The sequence below is a fragment of the Pelmatolapia mariae genome, linkage group LG7 (assembly GCF_036321145.2).
Source record: "Pelmatolapia mariae isolate MD_Pm_ZW linkage group LG7, Pm_UMD_F_2, whole genome shotgun sequence".
Classification (NCBI taxonomy): domain Eukaryota; kingdom Metazoa; phylum Chordata; class Actinopteri; order Cichliformes; family Cichlidae; genus Pelmatolapia; species Pelmatolapia mariae.
Window position 1 is genome coordinate 37,356,644 of NC_086233.1, and position 19,388 is coordinate 37,376,031.

At 43.1% G+C, this 19,388-nt stretch overlaps 1 protein-coding gene across 3 annotated transcripts; it reads left to right on the forward strand.

Moving 5' to 3' along the window:
* The first annotated feature begins 1,538 nt into the window (after positions 1-1,538).
* On the forward strand, positions 1,539-15,946 carry pisd (phosphatidylserine decarboxylase). 3 transcript variants are annotated; one of them, XM_063478988.1, is made up of 10 exons: positions 1,539-1,826; positions 1,987-2,091; positions 3,157-3,191; positions 3,299-3,435; positions 9,034-9,168; positions 9,259-9,360; positions 13,845-13,968; positions 14,676-14,825; positions 14,904-15,064; positions 15,247-15,946. In XM_063478988.1, the coding sequence occupies exons 1-10, from the start codon at positions 1,600-1,602 to the stop codon at positions 15,484-15,486; spliced, it is 1,416 nt and encodes a 471-aa protein (XP_063335058.1). In that variant the 5' UTR covers positions 1,539-1,599; the 3' UTR covers positions 15,487-15,946. The 3 variants fall into 3 exon arrangements, with proteins under 3 accessions (XP_063335058.1, XP_063335059.1, XP_063335057.1); XM_063478989.1 differs by lacking the exons at positions 1,539-1,826; positions 1,987-2,091; positions 3,157-3,191 and adding an exon at positions 8,441-8,585 and having other exon boundaries at positions 3,302-3,435; XM_063478987.1 differs by lacking the exons at positions 1,539-1,826; positions 1,987-2,091; positions 3,157-3,191; positions 3,299-3,435 and adding exons at positions 6,242-6,858; positions 8,441-8,585.
* Positions 15,947-19,388: the final 3,442 nt, after the last annotated feature.

A 19,388-nucleotide genomic window follows, 5' to 3' on the forward strand; every position in this document is an offset into this window, starting at 1 on the left:
GACTCGGACTGTGAAACCTAACTCCTTTTTTTTTTTTTTTCTAAGTTTTTGTTTTTGCTAATATTAAAGATGACCCCCTCTCCTCCCCCACCCCCAGTACTCTATGGTACGGGGTAGAGTTATGTGCAGTACTATTTGTACTGCAGGCCTGCAGTGTGTATGTTGTGTGCTGAGTCTATTTTTGAATCAATAAAGTTTTTCTGGTCTCGGAACGTCTTTGGTTTGATTTTTCTGAATTCAGAGGTCATTGAGGAATACTTCCTGTGTATGTGCTTGTTGACTTGCTAACATAATAATGATATTTGATTATCAGTAAAGTTCCCCTTTGTTCCTGTTTAAAGAGACTGATTACCTGGAGGACTCACTTTCTTGCCTGAGCTCATTAGTGTGCACCTGGATCAGAGGACATTAATGTTTGCTCATAGTGGATCAACACTCCTGAACAACGCTGGATCACAGAGGAGTGTCAGAGTTTGTGGTTCCTGATCAATCGTGGCTGTGAAGGATCAGTTACTGCAATCATTAATTTTTGGACTGATCTGATTGGTTCCTTTAACAGCGAGATGGGAAATGACCTTATGCTGCAGATCAGTACTGCCGTGCAGCTCAGAGGCAAACAGAAACTGAAGTGATGAAACAGATGGGAGGTCAGACAGTTTGTTACCATGACAAAACAGGAAATCCTCAAATTTACACATCCGTCTAATCTGTCAGAGGTCTCTCCGGCATGTCTGGGGTGAGTGTGGGTACGTATCTACCTGTGTGCTCACATGGCACCACGCCCATGCTCTGCTCCCACCTCCATCACTCATGAAAACAACCTGCTTTACCGCCTCCATCTAAAACAGGCTCAACACCCTTTTCCTGCGGAGGACCACGGCTTTCACTGAGCTGCAGGTCACCACCTGATGAATCCAGCAAAACTACCTCAGCGACCACATCATCATCAAACCTCCATCCTCCTCCACTCCGGGCTTCTGTCCATAAGAGTCATGATTGGAGTCGCTCGGCAGCTCTGAGTGCAGCATGCAGCCACCACATCAGCTCAGAGACAGCGTAATCCTGAAGCGCCCCTGCAGGATCCCTAGGAACGCAGCGGTCCACAAACACACAGACTGAAGATTAATCTTTGTGTCATCAATCTGAGGCTTGACAGACGACTGATGTGACGGGCCGCGGCCAGAGAGGGAGGAGGTCTTCGCGGCTTCTGACCTCCTCTACAAAGTTCACATCCTGCTGGCCGGTCCTGGTACCCAGGCTGTATGTTTGATACCACTGTTTCCTTCTTTGTATCTACTCAGATTTTCACAAACAAGTAATTAAAATTTACAGTTTTCATAAACTCTCAAGGTCTCACACCAAATAATAACCAGATAATCAATAATCCTCAGTCTGTTTACACTGATTATGCTGTTGGCTGGTTGCTAGTTAAGATTTTCACTGATTTCACACCAATAATAAACTACACCATCACACCACGTGACTCACACCATGTGACTTCGATAAAACAACAGCAGGCTGAGGGTTAACGTCACTGATCCGCCGATTCTCTTCACATTAAAGCCCCTCAGAGGTTTCTAGCTTACTTCCTGTCTATGGATGAACCGCAGCAGTGTGAATCTGAATCCACTGTGGTGCTGCGAGAGTGAGCAGGTGTGGAGCTGTGGGCTCAGTTTGACCTTCTGTGGGCGGTCGCTGAGTACGAGCAGGCTCCTGGAGCAGGGGAGAGGGGGGCGTTTTCAAGACGGAGCTGTAGTGGATGAAGACCCCGCTGACATATCTGTCCCAGCTGTTCCAGGTGATCGGGAGACCCGTTTGCTCTTTAGGTGAAGTAGTGGGGTTCAGAGAGGGAGCATGTTTGGCTATCAGGATGTTACGTCATTGATCAATAATTACATCTTAAAATCAATAAATCCTCTATGATCGTTTAAGCTTTTTAATCCAGAATAAACCTAAATACTTGTGTTTCCTCACGTTGGACAAAAGGGGAGCGGGGCTTCGTTCCAGTAGTGCTCTTACGCACGACGTCATACGTCACGTCCGGAAACACAAGATGGCGGCGGCCTTTCGGAGGGTATGGAGCAGCGGCAGGTATTTATGTTCTTCATCTCACCTGTTTATAAAGGTCATTCTTAGTATGATGTCACATGACAGCCGCGTGGCTCGGACGTCACAGATACCGTGTTTGTCACGCGGGGCTCCCGACCTCGTTCATTGTTTGTGTCAAATTTATGTTTCATCGAGTTTCACGTCAAGATCTTGTATCGGTGGTGACGTCACACAGGAGGTCGGCTTAAGGGTGAGCGTGAAACAGATTTGGGTCAGGGACGATGCGCCAGGTGCACTCTCTTTACCTGCAGCACGTGATCTATTCTCCTCAGAACGGCTGTGTATTTCCGTAACCCGCACCTGGTGACGACATCACAGAGCAGAAGTGATTGTCACATACCTGCCCTCTATCATAAAGAGTCACTTGGAGGGAAGCCAACTAATGGTGCTCAGGTGACATGCTGAGGGTCACACGACATCATCATATCTATGGGAACGTTCTCTTCCTGTCTGACATCATCACCTCAGATGACAGCATGTTTCAGTGACGCCCCTCACCTGCAGTGGCCTCAAGCAGGCTCCTCCCCCTTAGAGACGCATGCTGGTGAGTGCCATCAGGCCAGCGGCCATGTTGGAGCCAAAACACATCATAGCTCATCGATACATCAAACCAGTCACTGTCTGAGACGATCAGGGCAGCATATTTGCTGTGATATCAAGCGTTCTTTTTAAGGAGCTTGGAAAGAAAAGCGTCTAGACTTCTTTAAGTTGCTTGAAGAAGCTTCTCTGAAGAAGCCTCTCTTCCACTGAAGAAGCTTTTTGGACTACGATGACCTGGATGACTGAGAACCTTCACACACATACATTCTTTTTAAGCTTTTCAGTGTCGCCGTCGGTAATGAGTCATTAACCAATCAGCATCTTTGTTTTCTGAAACTCAGAGAGACCAGAATTTTAAGTGTCTCGTTCATTTAAAGCCACTGAACCTGTCAGAGGTTAGAGGTGTCCACTGGGGGCGATACCTGTGCTCTCTGATGCTGAACGTCTCAGGTATTGATCACTGATGTGATCTGATTGATCAGTTTGAGTGTCCTTCCTGTTTTTCAGAGTTTTCTCTCAGAGCTGCAGAAGCGTCAGCACAGGTGAGCCCCCCCCACCCCAAAACTGGAGAAGACAGAGCTCTTCAGCTGTTGTTTGTTTGTGGATGATGTAATCTCTGTAGTCCAATCGGCTCTCCTTGTCTCTTCAGGACGTGGGCTTCTGCCGGGCCCCCGGCCCCTGCCCTTCCTATTGGTGACTGGTGGTGGTTACCTTGGTTACAAGCAGTACCAGAAGTGGGGCCAGGGGGAGGATGGAGCCCCGCCCCCTGTGGCTACACCCACACAGGTAAAGTGAAAACTTTCTCTGATGTCTCCTCACTTGCCTTGTAACACTGAGCACGTGCAGTCGGACTCACAATGAACGCGGCGTCAGTGCCTTTCGTTTACCTGCGACGTGTTTGTAGCTCTCGTTTCTGTGATTGGTCGGTGGCAGCATGGGAAAAATTGTCTCTGCGAAGTAAAATCGAGACGTTCGGCTGTCAGGTGGAAGATGCTGATTCTCGTCATCAGAAACAAAACGCTTGAAATGTTTTGAGTTTCTCCCCAAATAAATCGACTCAATAAAATCTGCTCGCCTCATTTCAAAGAAAAAACTCAGAAACGCTCACGTTCAGGACGACCTACTCACACAACGTTTAAACAACAACTCCACAGATATTTAAACATTTCTGTAACAGCGGCGACAGGAAGCATTGGGCTCATATTGATTGAGCTCCTCGATGATTGAAACACTTTTTAAAAAAATTTAAATTCACAGAAAAATGAAAATCTTGAACAGGAAACAAACCAAATGTACAGGAAGCAGTTCCTCGGGCCTTCGGTTTGTTCCAAACTTCATTTACAGTCAGAGCGTCGGTTCATTGATTATGTTTACAGAAGAAAGAAGCCTTTTATTTTTACAGTAACTGAAGAAGATAAAATTACGTTTTTGATTATTTACGCGATTTTTAACAGAAATGTATAGATTCATGGGCCTGAGGGGGGCGCTGTGGGTCCATGGTTTGATTCCCTGCTCTCCTGGTCTGCATGACAGAGTCCTCAGGTCAAAACTGAGCCCCAAATTTCCCCTACGGTGAATCAGAGTGAACCTGTAAATGGACTCATTCTTACACATTCTTATACTCTCTCTCTGTTTTTATTGCCACTAGTCATTTTAAAGCTCAGCTTTTAAAACCTTACGATGTAACTACGATGTCTGTGTGTGTGAGACTGTGTTTAGATTGTCTCTCTGTTTAAAATCATATCCGGAGGATTACAGCATAGTGGTGATGACATCGGCAGCGGTGCTTGTGAAGGCTTTGATGCTCTGAGGCCTCTGGAAGTGTTTTGCAGCCGCTGGCGTTGGTGCCGTGGGCTCTCACTGACGACAGGAGGACTTATAGTGGCTCAGTAAAAATTCATGCTTTTATTTTGAAAGAGATGCGGGGGGTTTGTGGAGCCGTGACAGAAACAATTAAACAGTGAAATGTGTCAGTCAGAAGGCCAGCTGTGTCAGCAGCTGAGGATAGGTCAAAGGTTGCTGTGAGATGAAACGTGGTGTGATGGCGGTCAGCGTTACACAACAGTCAGTTATCAGTTATTACAGGGGATCAATCAGAGGACACAAACAGCCCATAAACCCTTCCTCCTCCTCCCACTCTGAGCTTAAACTGGACTGTCACCTGTTCGACTGACTCCTCCCCCTCTGAACCGCTGACATTATGCCCTCCTCCTCCTATTCATCACTGTGGTTACCGAGTTTAAATAATGAAATACCAGTTTTGATCTCACGCATCAGTAACACCTCACCTGTGTGCTTGAAGGCTCAGGGTGATGATGTAATGATGATGCGATTCTGCTGAGTTTCTTTAAAAGTTACTCTGTGATGACAGAGGGCAGACAAGCTATTGGTTATTGACAGTTGATCTATAAGTTTGTGCTTTAACAAACCATTGGCTGATAGAACAGGACACCTCACTTCCTGTTAAGATCAGCTAACCCACAGGTGTCGAACTTCAGGCCTCAAAGGCCGGTGTTCTGCAGGTTTTAGTTGATCTTGATCCATCACAGCTGATTTAAATGGCAAAATTACCTCCTCAACATGTCTTGAAGTTCTCCAAATCCCTGGTAATGAACTAATCATTTGATTCAGGTGTGTTGACCCAGGGTGATATCTAAAACCTGCAGGACACCAGCCCTCGAGGCCTGGAGTTCGACACCCCTGCGCTAACCTGTCACGCCTGCCTCACCTGGAAGCTGCCACATTCACCTTTTAAAAAACAAAAAATAAAACAAAAACCTCAACATATGGTGACATCACAGCAAGTCAACCTGAGCCCTGTGGTTGGTTATCTGGGTGAAAGGTGATGTTATGTCACACAGCTCGGTCACTCAGGCAGGCCCCGCCCCTCTCCTCAGTGTTGTCTTGCTCTGATTGGTTGGCCTGTGACTGGCACAAAAGTCTTTATCTGCAGGGTTAATGATCAGAAGGATTTTTTCACTTCTGCTTTAAAAAGAAAAACACAATAATTTTAATACTTTTTATCAGAGAATAAAAATAATTAAATAATACTGACAAAATACATTTTATTAATAATAATAATAATAATAATAATAATAATGAATTGCATCTATAAAGCGCTTTTCTAGACCCTCAAAGCGCTTTAAAATTCCACTATTCATTCACTCTCACATTCACACACTGGTGGAGGCAAGCTACAGTTGTAGCCACAGCTGCCCTGGGGCAGACTGACAGAAGTGAGGCTGCCACATCGCGCCATTGGTAGGCGGTACGTGAAGTGTCTTGCCCAAGGACACAACGACCAAGACAGACAGAGCAGGGGATCGAATCGGTAACCTTCCGGTTACAAGATGAGCTTTATTTAAAAACTCTTCATAAAGTGTTGAAATATAAATTTATTTCAATTATTTTATTTGTTTTGGTGCAGATTTGTAATTTAAAAACAAAAAAAAAAATTGAAATAATAGTTTTAATAGTTAAATAATAATTTCATTCTAAACACTCATTTAAAATAATAAAAACTGTCACAATTTGATCAATAATTTAACAATGGCTGTTTCTTTTTAAAATGTTTTTTTTAATCTTTAATTAATTTAAATGTTATCCTCAACAAAAGTATTTTAACCATTTTTTTTGTTTTAATTCCTCAAACATGGAAAAATTACAGGGAGGAGAAATAAAACAAAACAAACTTTTAATTTTTGACTTTTTATAATCTGCATGAGTGTTTTCCAAAATAAAATAAAAATGATTTTAACCCTGAGAATAAAAAATAAAGCTTTTATTTAAGGTTCAGTGTGAATGGATGATCAGTGATTAATGATTGACAGTTTCTTCCTCCTTCATGCTATTAATAAACAGAGGAGGAGCTGTTCAGCGTTATGCCCTCCTCCTCCTCCTCTATGCGTTCCTCCGTCTCCCTCTCATTTCTCCGTCTGCTCTCCACGGACACTCCTCTTTCTCTCTCTCCTCTTTAACTCTTCGTCGTCCTGATGTGTCGTCGGCCGGTTCGCTCTCCTGCGACGGCGTCTTCGCCCAACGCTCGTTCATGGTGAGGTTTTTCTCTGGTCGCCGTGGCGACAGGAGGCGTGGTGAGAGTGCCTTGCTGCGGCAGGTGAGGCGGCAGAGGCGAACTCCCAAAGGAGAGAGCGAGAGCGAGAAAGATGGAGGAGGGCGAGGAGTGAGGAGGAGAACGACAGGACGATTCAGGTGGGAGAGGAAGGACAGAAAAACTTTATTTACACAAACAGTGAGTACAGTTTCATTTAGAAGCACAACAGGAAGGGACAGAGGTGGGATGCCGCTCAAAGTTTAAAATTTAACGAATCAGATCCACAGATCAGGAAGTGCAGGTAATACTCAGGCCGCCGTCTTCACAGGGTCAGAAGTAATCGGACGGTTGATGTTATTCCAGGACTCACGAAGCAGAGGTGATCTCTGAATTTTTATGGTTTTCATGTTCAAAATGTGAGGCCCAAAGAGACGTTAGTGCAGGTGAGAGAGGCCATCATTGATCTGAAACGCCAAAATATACCAGTCACAGAGCAGAAACTTTTTATCAGTGTCCCAATCAATAAACTTGATCACTGTTAAAAAGAATTAATCACTGATCAGCTCAGCAACAGAGGGCACTGAAGGTGATGACAAAATTATTTGCATGTTCAGAAAAACAACTTCACAACATCAGGAGTCTCTGTGAGGAGAAAGTCTGTGATCAAGAGACGCCGTCATGGAGGGAAACACGGCGCTTACTAACCTCTGGGTACACTCAGGAAGATCTGACTTTAAAACATCTGAAAAATGATCTTTAGACAGACAAACAAGATGAAGCTGAACCAGAATGATGGGAGAGAAAAGTCCGAGAGCTGATCTCAGTAATTAAAACTGAAGGCAGAGAGAAGACACCAGCTGAAGGAGGAGACACAGCAGTCTGTGGGTTCTTCAGCAGTCAAACCGTTCATACATTTAAATGTTGTTGACATGTCCAAATACTTTTGACCCTCTGAAAACAAAGAACTCTCAAGAGTCTCAGGCGTGAAAGAAGTGTGTGTGTGTGTGTGTGTGTGTGTTAAAGAGGATTTGTGTGTGTGTGTGTGTGTGTGTGTGTGTGTTTGTGTGTGTTGCAGCAGGATTAGCATCAGTGGTTATCTCTAACTGGGTTTGCAGGTTAGCACAGGATCAAATGGAAAGAGGCTAACACACTAAGCTAAGCTAAAGCTAAAATAGCTGACCTGCTAAGCAAGCAGTCACCGTAGAAACCCCCATTCCCAAACCCTCTCACGCACATTCATTGCTTACTTTCTCTCACACACGCGCTCATTCACGCACTCTCTCACATATTCACTCGCTCACTCTCTCTCTCTCCGTCTCACTCACTTGCTCTCACTCACACACGTTCTCTCTCTCTCTCTCTCACACACACACACACACTCTGTCAGACTCATGTATCCAGGTGAGAAGCTTGAATCTTATTGGCTGAAGAATATAAACATAAATGGCATCACTCCAGCTGCTGAGAGTTTATTTTGGGGGAGTTAATGACATCATGTCATCAGACTGTGACATCAGTCTCCATCCCTGTTAGCATTCTTTTAGTGTTCTTATCTTTTAGTGTTCTTATCTTTTAGTGTCTGCTCCTCCTCCGCCTCTCCCCACACACAAGCCCCGCCTTCTCCTCATCTGCCTACGCCCGCCTGTTTACATGACTTGGACTCATCAGCTGTTCTGGTCTATTTTTTTCTTGTATTTGAAAAATATTCATGTTCACGTTAAATCTTGTTATTATAATCAGGCTTCAGGTCCCTCGTTTGGCTCTCCGTCGCCGTCTGAGCGCGCTCAAGGGTGGCGTGAGTCGCCCCGCCGCATGGCGCCACCGGCCAATCTCCTTCCTGTGCTATATCCTGTCTGTGAGCACTCTGCGGCCACTGGCCTGCCGGGTAAGAAGCCTCTGATTGGTTGAAGTGCAAGGCGGGCAGCAGCCATATTCGTACATCCTGCTTCACCTCCTTTCCTGTCTCCTTTGATCAATATCTGATCAATCGACCAGTTAATGCAGTGACGCAGCATTACCTGTCTGCATTTTGAAAATGAAAGCGTGAAACAATCAGAAGCAGAAACACAAACAGAACACCTTATTGATCACTGATGACAAACTTATTGATTTGTCCCATCAATTGGATTCAATTACCCTAAAAAAACTGTTGGACATCTAAACTCCCTTTAGTCCCCTACCCCTATTTATCCATTCTCTTCCTCCCCATGACTCCCCCAAAACTCCTCCTTTACTCTCTCTTTTTACTCCAGTCTATAGAATGACTCTTCATTAGTCATTTTATCCATTCATGTAAATAAATTCAAAGGTGTAGCTGCTGTTTCCTCCTACAGGTGGCATTGTACCATTCCTTCCCTACTCGACTCCTCTCTCGGGCGTGGGGTCGTCTGAATGGGGTGGAGCTCCCCACTTGGCTTCGGAAACCCATCTACTCCCTGTATATCTGGACCTTTGGCGTGAACATGCAGGTCAGGACATGCTCAGTTTGTTTATTTGGCCATCTTGTTTTCTTTATTACTGTTAAATAAAGTTTGTTTGTTCCTCTGTTTGTCCACCAGGAGGCAGCGGTGGAGGATTTACATCATTACAGAAATCTAGGAGAATTTTTCAGGCGACGCCTTAAACCTGCAGTCCGACCACTCTGCGCCTCCTCCTGCCTGGTAACCTGCTCCTCCTCCTGCTTAGACAGGATCTAAACTGGGAGATAAACATGGTTAAACTGAGAGATAACGTTGCTGTGCCTCAGGAAATTATCAAGAGAGCTTCAGTTGTTGCGCATGTTGTCATGTTACAGCCCTATTCTGAAATTCATTTTACATATATTACCCCAGAATGACAAAGTGAAAACAGTTGGCTTAAAATTATTGCAAATTTATTAAAAATAAAAAAAACAAAAATGTAACATATACATAAGTATTCACAGCCTTTTCCACGAGACTCAAAATTGAATTCAGGTGCTTCCTGTTTCCACCGATCATCCGTCACATGTTTCTACAGCTTGACTGGAGTCCACCTGTGGTAAATTCAGTAGAGTGGACATGATTTGGAAAGGCACACACCTGTCTATAAGGTACCATAGCTGAGTACATGTCAGAGCACAATCCAAGCCAGGAAGTCTAAGGAACTGTCTGTAGACCTCTGAGGCAGGATTGCATGGAGACACAGATCTACTGAAGGGTACAGGAAAGGTCTCCATGAGCACACAGGCCTCCACCATCTGTAATTGGAAGAAGTTTGACACCAACATGGCTCTTCCTAGAACTGGGCGCCGAGCCAATCTGAGCGATCAGGGTAGAAGGGCCTCAGAGGTGACCGAGAGCATTGCTCTGTGGAAAGAGGAGAACGTTCCAGAAGGACAACCATTTCTGCAGCACTCCACCAATCAGGCCTGTATGCTAGAGCAGGCAGACTGAAGCCACTCCTCAGTAAAAAGCACATGACAGCCTGCATGGAGTTTGCCAAAAGGCACCTGAAGGACTTTCAGACCATGGAACCAAAATTATCTGATCTGATGACACAAAGATGGAACTCTTTGGCCTGAATGCGAAGTGTCATGTCTGGAGGAAACCAGGCATCGCTCATCACCTGACCAGTACCATCCCTATAGAGAAGCATGGTGGTGGCAGCATCATGCTGTGGAGATGTTCTTTTGCAGCAGTAACTGGGAGACTAGTCAGGGTAGAGGGCAAGATGAATGCAGCAATGCACAGAGTCAACCTCAATGATGACCTGCTCCAGAGTGCTCTGGACCTTGGACTCGGGGTGGTGGGGGGCAAATCTTCATCTAACACCAACAGGACAACGACCTTCAACACACAGCTGAGATAACAAAGGACAGGCTTCTTCAGGACCATGCTGTGAATGTCCTCAAGAGGCCCAGACAGAGACCAGCCTTGAACCCGATTAAACATCTCTGGAGAAATCTGAAGATTTCTGTTCACTGATGTTCCCCATCCAGCCTGATGGAGCGCGAGAGGTTCTGCAAAGAAGAATGGGAGAAACTGCCCAAAAATAGGCATGACAAGCTAGTAGTAGTAGCATCATACTCTGGCTCCTCCACAGCATGTCTTTGTCCTGTCTTCCTTCTCTCACCCCAACTGGTCGCAGCAGATGGCTACCCCTCCCTGAACCTGGTTCTGCTGGAGGTTTCCAGCAGAACCAGGGTTTTTTTATTTTGTATGTATTATTGTAAGGATGGACCGATCCGATATACAGTATCTGTATCGCTCCGATCCTGACCTAAATTACTGGATCGGATATCGGGGTAGAAATAAAAAATGTAATCTGATCCATTAAATATCACAGAAGCACCTCACAAAACTTGCAACATGGCGTAATCCAGGTAGTGACCTTAGCACATCAGAGCAGTATGCATCATGTGATAGTGTGGCTCTGTTGTGTGCGAGACCTGTCGGCGGTCTGGAGTTCACACTGAAAGCATTTGGAGCCTCGCTACTAGGGATGGGTATCGTTTAGGTTTTATCCGATACCAGTACCAAACCGGTACTTTTGAAATGGTGCCGGTGCTTAAACGGTGCTCGAACCGGTGCTTAAAGAATCAAGAACACAAACTTTGTCCTAAAACCCCTCATGTTTAGCTGTTTTTTTTGTAAAAAGATAACAATGTTAGCCTTTTCTGTAGCTATAGGGGATTTATGGTATCACTTTTGGCTGGAAGCAGTGCTTAAACAATGGAAAAAAACCACCAACTTTGTCCAAAAACCTCTCATGTTTAGCTGTTTCCCACTTTTTTTGGTCATTTTAGCATTTTGGCCAGGGTGAAGGGAGTATCTGCCATCAAACAAGAAGACAGCCGCATGTAACTACGACGGTGTTTGCTAGTTCACCTTACATGCATTAATTTAATAACGTGCTTAGCCTACTCAACGTAAATTACACACGAACAACATTAAGCTACTCACGCAGAGAAGAACGGCTGCTGCTGCCATCATCATCTGTCATCATTTCTGCTACACTGGCAGGGCTAGGGGCCAGGACTCTACTCTTCGGGTTCTTGGGGGATGTTGCTAACTCCGGGTCCGATAACAGGCAACCCACCCGCAGTAGATGTGCCCGGTGTGAGGTCTCGCAGCAAGCTATCAAATACGGTGCATTTCTCGGCTTTTAAAAAAACGCTATGCGTCGCCAGGTGTTTCATCAGATTCGAGGTGTTACCTCCTTTGCACAGTATCACAGTATCAGCATAATAGCACTTGTTGCAGGCTGCTGAGTTTACATCTTTTGCTGTGAAGTACAGCCAGACTTTTGACCGCTTTGCCTTGGGCATTTTTAATCTGTAGCTCTGCTCTAAAAGAACGTACGTACCTGGGCCCGCCTACTACGCTTGCAAAGGTAAAATGATTGGCTAGAATCCAAAGTGTATGACATCTCAGTAAAAAGAAGCACCGAAATGAAGCACCGAAATGTGCGCTGCTTTTCGGTCTGGTTACTACCGTTTATGTCAGAACCGTTTACTACCGTTTATGTATCCGGTGCCATAATGCCATAATGGCACCGGATACCGGTACCCATCCCTACTCGCTACGTGCTGCCAAACCAGGTGTTGTGCCAAGGTAGGTATCCCCGACAAAATTTGTTCCCCGTGTTGCGAGCATTCGCTGGGCACGGAGTGCGGATCTAGTTTACTCCACCTTCATTACAGACAATTAGACGTGGAAGTAGTGATGTTTTAGTTTTGTGAAAAAGTGAAAAATGAGTGTCGTTACAATACCATTTAGTATGAGGGTTATAATATATTTATTATTCTCACGTGGTATCAGACAGGATTATTTTAACAAATGAAGGACATTTTGCCTGATAATTATTTTTATCGTCCTATAACTTTACTGTATAAAGAGCTAAAACCTGCAAAGTTTCAGGAGTCATTATAAGAAGTGTTTGTGAACTAAAAATCAAGAATGTGAGATACTGTTTGTTTGTGATTTGGAGAGCCCAGCGTGATGCAGGGGAAACTAATTCTGTCAGGGATACCTACCTTGGCACGACACATGGCTAAACAGTTTCGTGGTTTGGAGAAAAAAAACTATGAAAAACACTTTTTTTCATACTTGTTTTAAGTTTTTTGTAGAATTTGCACAAATTTCAGTCTCAGGTTAAATGTCAGAGAAACAGCTTACACTGACTTGATAAAAGATGAGTGTTGTGAGAGGCTGTGTTTGCATTTTTTTGCACTGCTTTCCACTCTGGATGTCTATTTATTGTTAAGCTTTATGTATAAAAGGGTCCATTCTACAACCTGATTTTTTTTTTTAAGTTGTTGAGTTGAAACATTATTTTGTGCTGATATTGCACTTCTTTTTTTCAGAAACAAAGAGTTTTTGAAATCTGCATAAAATTGCATTTTAAATTACTTTTTGAATATTACTTTAAATACTTTGATTTAAAAAGATCAGTATTGCTAAACTGAAATATTTTTGGGTGCAGTGTATTTTTTGCAGACAAGTGTAATAGAGTGTGTTTGTTTTGTTTTGTTTTTTTAAATTTTAGTATGAACTTATACAAAATGCAGCAAGACATTTAAAAACAAAAAGTTTTATTTAATATAAAATAGACTATCGGATTCATATCGGTATCGGTAGATATCCAAATTTGTGGTATTGGTATCAGACATAAAAAAGTAGTATTGTGCCATCTCTATATTATTGTAGGGTCTAACTTACAATATGGAGCGCCTTTAGATGAGCTTTGTTGTGATTTGGCGCTGTATAAATAAAAGTGAATTGAATTAATAAATAAATGCTGTGGATGCTTGATACTTGTTATATTTGTGTTTTTTACTTTTTATTAATAAAAATAATTTCAGCAAACATTTCCCTTTGTCAATGTGGGCTATTGTGTATAGAATTTTTAGGTGAAAAATTAATTGAATTAATTTTGGAATAGGGCTGTAACATGACAACATGTGCAACTAGTGACGCTCTGTGAATCATTAAAGATCAATAAATTTTGTGATGGAAGATAAAATCAATTCTATCGCCCAGTTTAACTGAAGCTAATCTGAAAGATACTGGGAGACGAAGTTAAACTTGGAGCTAGACCAGGGGTTAACCTGTGAGATAACGTTAAACTAGGCGATTAAACTTGGGGGTTAACCTGGTTGTTTGGGGTCTCCGGCCTCTTCCAGACCTCTCCGGCTGATGGAAGGATCCTCCACTTTGGTCGTGTAAAGAACTCAGAGGTGGAGCAGGTGAAGGGGGTCACCTACAGTCTGGAACATTTCCTCGGACCACAGAAGAGGCGGTGCAAAGGTAAGACCAGACCGCCTCCATGTAACGGTGACCATATGTACAACTCACATAGTGTAGTTTTGTAACACTAACGTCAGGTATATTTTATGTCATGTGATATACCCAATAAAACATTGCATCAAAATATATTAATGTGCAAGAATACATGGCAAATGAAAGTACTTTTATTTTCCCCTCCACAAAGTCTAATAAAATTAAAAGAGGGATCATGTGGGACCCTATAAAGGCTCAAAAACTAGTGAAAAAAATAAGGAATCATTAATAAATAATAATAAATAAAATAATGGAACTGGGAACTTCTTCGGCCCACCCGTCCACACAACTCTCCAGGACCAGGCATCACTGAAAAAAAGGAAGAGCCGTCATTACACAGATGAGCAGCCTAGCCAAAGACCACACCCTGCCACAATGACCAGCTGACTTTAAAGTTTTTATGATTTCTCTTGGAAATGACATTTATTCACCATGCAGGTGAAAATCCCCTGAGGTGTTGTAGGTTTGAAAACCTGCTGAGTTTTATATTAAGCAGGTTTGATAGAACTAAGATACAGCGAATCTCAGTGAACTTCACCTGATTGCACGTGTGTGACTCCTCATCTCCTGACTTAAGTTTGACACTTTGCAGTCACACCTGTTAAATCCCTGAGGGCATCTTTGAGATTTGTTTGTTGTTTACCTGTTTAACCCCGGCTTCTCTCCGTCCTCAGACTCCTCGTCGTCCTCCTCCTTCAGGGACGACCTCCTCTCGTCTCCCGACAGCGACCTTTTCCACGTTGTCATTTACCTGGCTCCAGGTGACTACCACTGCTTCCATTCGCCCACAGACTGGAGGGTGGAGCTTCGGCGTCACTTTCCAGGTGAGAGTGTGTTCACCTGTGCAGCCATGTTGTCTTTGTGCCCCCACCCTGACCCGCCTGTGTGTCCTTCCTCGTTAGGCTCGTTAATGTCGGTGAACCCAGGCGTCGCTCGTTGGATCAAAGAGCTCTTTTGCCTTAACGAGCGTGTGGTTCTCACCGGCCAATGGCAGCAAGGCTTCTTCTCATTAACGGCGGTCGGTGCTACGAACGTCGGTTCAATCAGAATTTACTTTGACCAGGTGACGTTACTTTGTGTTCCTGTGGATTTTCTGAACGTGTGCGAACGAATGTTTTTTTTTTTGTTTTGATCAGTTCTTGTTGGTCTTTCTTATCTTGTTCACTCTGTATATTGAAATATTGATTAACTGATTGACTGATCGATTGATGGTTGGTTTTAACACTTCCTGTTTTAATTGCTCAGGAGCTTCAGACCAACACACCTCGTTACAGTAAAGGCTCCTTTCATGATCGCAGCTACATTGCTGACCAGACGGTGAAGTTTGCTGGTGAAGGGGGCGTGGCCTTACAGAAGGGGGAGGCGGTCGGGGAGTTTAACCTGGGCTCCACCATCGTTCTGCTTTTCGAGGCCCCCAAAGACTTCAGCTTCAACCTGCAGCCTGGCCAACGAATCAGAGTGGGAGAAGGCCTCGGCAGCCTCTAATTAGATGATTTACAGGCTCAGGGGGCAGGGCCTGATCAGAGACAGATTTTAAGAGAGGAGTTTTAGGAATTCTGGGTATTTTTCTCTGCGGAGGACTCGAAATGGATGCTTATCACGACAAGCACTCAGACTCCCAGAATGCCTTGTGCCCGTGAGCGGGAAATGCCAAACCCCTCCCACTCTGTCCCTCTCACTCAGAGACTCGACCAGCAGCTGAACACGTTTCTGTTTGAATGTTTCAAACTTTATTGCTCACAGGTTTTTGTTAGCATCAGCTAGCTCACATCTGACTGGAGGCCAGTGATTGGTTGAAGGGTTATTATTACTAATTTGTCTCATTAATCTCGTGGGTTTTTTTTGTTTTTGGTTTTTTTTGTGGGATTTAAATGTGACACCTCCTCCATTTTCTCTGCTTTTGTAAAAGATCTAATTATGAATAAAGTTTTTTTTTCTTTTTAAATAGACTGCACGCACATTGCTCTTTCTAACCTTCCAGTGGTCGCGGTGGCAGAGTTTTGTGAGAGTGTGGCAGCAATTGAATGGTGTCCCTTCAGTCAGTGGATAGCCTGCCGAGCTGTGGCGGCGAAGTCAAACTAAAAATTTATCTTTATTAAATAAAAATGTACAGAATTTATTTACTCAATCTTTTATTTTCATCTGAAAGGTTAAAAAAAAAAATGAAGGCAGCAGAAATGTTTTGGGAACGTTTGTCACACCTTATCTTACAGCTCAGGTAAAACATGTTCACAGTTGGTCCTAATTCCTGATCAGTTCCTGAACAGTGTGGTATTAATGGAAGGTGTGTCTGTAATTTCAGAGTGATGTTGATGTTAAGAGACAGAAATAAAGAGAGATGAGTTTTAGGCTAACATATAAAGGCTAACACATTTATAAAATACAGAGAGGGCCTGAGCTTCCCACCAACTTCTTAGCTGCCCAAACTTTTATTTACTTTGTGTTATTAGACTTCTTTTGTGTCTATTATTAGACTCTGAATTACTGTCCAATATTTTGTCACATTCACTTTTTTATTTATTGTTTTTTGGGGGTGGGGGTAGATATGTTTAAAAAAAATCACAGTGCACTGGTCAATTTAGAGATATACAGCTTTTTTAAATACCAATTTTCATACCAGATTCCATTTATTTTCTTTTACTTTACTTTGTCATTGTCCAATTGGAAGATGAAGCTTTGCCCCAGTCCAAGGTGCAAAGAACTCTGGAGCAGGTTGTCATCAGGGATGACTTGCTGTATTTATCTTTCCCTCCATCCTGACTAGTCTTCCAGTTCCTGCTGCTGAAAAACATTTCCACAGCATGATGCTGGCACCACGGCTTGGTTTGTACTCATAGTGACACTATCAACCATGGGACAATAGTCAAGTCAAGTTGAGTTTTATTGTCAACTCAATAATATACAGTCAAACATACAGTGGGATGAAATATCGTCCTCCTGGATCAAAGGTGCAAAGTGTAAAAAATCTGAAAAAATTTGAATATACATATATACAACTGTACAGAAATAAGATAAACTAAGAGTACAACACTATTGTACTTAAATAGAAAAGAACAGGAATAAATAAATACAATACACAGAGTCGAACAGTGCAATACTGAATAGTGCAACTATTGGAAGTGAGAGGAGAGTGTTATGTAAAGTGTTATGTAGTCCAAGAAGTGTGTGGAGAAGAGAGTCCAGTGTGGAGGAGCCGGAAAGCTATTGCACAATCTCGCCGACCTGCTCCTGATAGTTCAGAGTCCACTTCCGGATGATGGGGTGATGTGGGTCAGCCATGATGCTAACCTGCATCAACACACCTGAATCAAATGATTAGTTCATTACCGAGCCTCTGGAGAACTTCAAGGCATGTTGAGGAGGTAATTTAGCCATTTGAATCAGCTGTGATGGATCAAGGACACATCTAAAACCTGCAGGACACCGGCCCTCGAGGCCTGGAGTTCGACACCTGTGTGCTAGTGGCTTATGAATGCAGCATGAGGTGTAAATATCCCATAGACTGTGTAGAGAGCTGCCGAGACAGGTGTGTGCCTTTCCAAATCATGCCCAGTCAACTGAATTTACCACAGATGGAGTTAATCAAGGAAACATCTGACAGACAATCAGTGGAAACCTGAGCTCTTTTACATTATGAATAGAATAAGTGAAGGAGTTTAAGTATTTTGGGGTCTTGTTCATTAGTGAGGGGAGAGGGGAGGCAGATGCATTTAGATTTTGTCTCTCTGACATAAAATTCCATGACTAACAGGCTTTTGAAAGACCAATAAAAAGAGAAGTGCAGTAAGTCATGGAGTCCAAGGCTTCATCCATGTCAATAAGAATTAAGGAAGCAGTTACATTACTGTGCGATAACCTAAAACCAGACTGGGAAGGAGATGTAGTATTTTCATCCAGGTAACTCTTAAGCTGATTATATACCAGCCTTTCAAGAACCTCAGCTGAGACGCAGAGTTCAAAAATTGGTCTGTAATTATTGACCATTGAAGAATCATTACTTTTCAGTAGTGGGAGTACGAAGGCACAGTTCCACATCTCCAGTAATGTATTCTGTTGTATGGAAAATTGAAAAAAATAAAAATCTGGCTTAGCTATGATACTTGCAGCCAGGCCCAAGAAGAAAGGAGATAGACTGTCCGGACAGGTTGACTTTTTAGTGTTGAGGTTCTTCAAAGCCGTGCATGCTTCTTCTCCCATAAAAGGTTTGAAGGAAAAAGTATTAGTTATCAGGGCACTGCTAGCAAAGTTGTATGCAAGAATTTTCCCATCTGATACTGTGCTAAACAAAGAACAAGAAGCAACAAAGTGTTTGTTAAAACAATTGAACATTTCAGTTTTGTCTGACACAGGAGTGGAGTCAATAATTAAGTGAGGAGGTAGCTCAGAGGAATGAGAGCTGGCAGAGACTTTATAGTTTGCCAAAATCTCCTAGGGTCATCAGTGGTTAAGGTCAAAAAGTAGTCACATTTGGCCGTCCCGATGGAGGGAGTAAACCGATTACCCAACTGATGAGTCAGACTTTATCGTCCAGGCCAGGTTTCTCTGGTTCTCTTATCATGTGTCATGTGACCTGAAAGTCAGCTGACACAAGTTGCGTGTGGGTGTTGAAGCGCTTGGGAAGGGATCTCAAAACTGTGTTGTAGGTGGTTGACAGTTGTTGTCGTAAGCCATTCCCTCTGTTCAATATCGGCCATTCACGTTAGCTTCTTTTACGCCTCGTCAATTTCTTTTTCTTTCTTTCTTTTCTTTCTTTCTTTTTATAATGCTTTACTCTATCATCCTGCATTTTTACTGATTTGGTTCACACCATGCTTGACAAAAACATGGATGGTGTATTAGTTGCTCCATTTAAACACAAGCAGGTGTCTGTCTGAGAAAAAAAACACTTTATTAATAAAAGATATGTTGGTGTACAGCTATCACGCACTTTCATCATTTTGTAGGAGATGTGTTCAATAGCACACTTTTCTGTACAATCAGACTCCCATCAGAATATACACTACTGTTCAAAAGTTTGGACACACCTTCTCATTCAATGCTTTTTCTTTATTTTAGTACTTTCTACATTATAGATACAAACTGAAAAAATCAAATATATGAAGATATATGGAATTATGTAGCAAAGAAAACATTGATAAATAACTCTAAATATGTTTTATATTTTAGATTCCTGAAAGTAGCCACCCTTTACTTTGTTGACAGCACTACAAACCCTTGGCCTTCTCTCAGTGAGCTTCATGATGGAGTCACCTGAAATGGTTTTCACGACACAGGTGTCTTGTCAGGGTTTATCTGTGGAATTTCTTGCCTTCTTAATGGGGTTGGGACCCCAACCCCATTACCCCGTTGTTGTGCGAAGGTCAGGTTGCTACACTGCTGACAGCCCT

Coding starts and splice junctions, on each gene's coding strand:
- pisd (XM_063478987.1), top strand. CDS start 6,494: ATGCTATTAATAAACAGAGGAGGAGCTGTTCAGCGTTATGCCCTCCTC. Junction 9,169..9,258: donor CCTTTGGCGTGAACATGCAG/GTCAGGACATGC, acceptor TTTGTCCACCAG/GAGGCAGCGGTGGAGGATTT. Junction 15,065..15,246: donor TCAGAATTTACTTTGACCAG/GTGACGTTACTT, acceptor TTAATTGCTCAG/GAGCTTCAGACCAACACACC.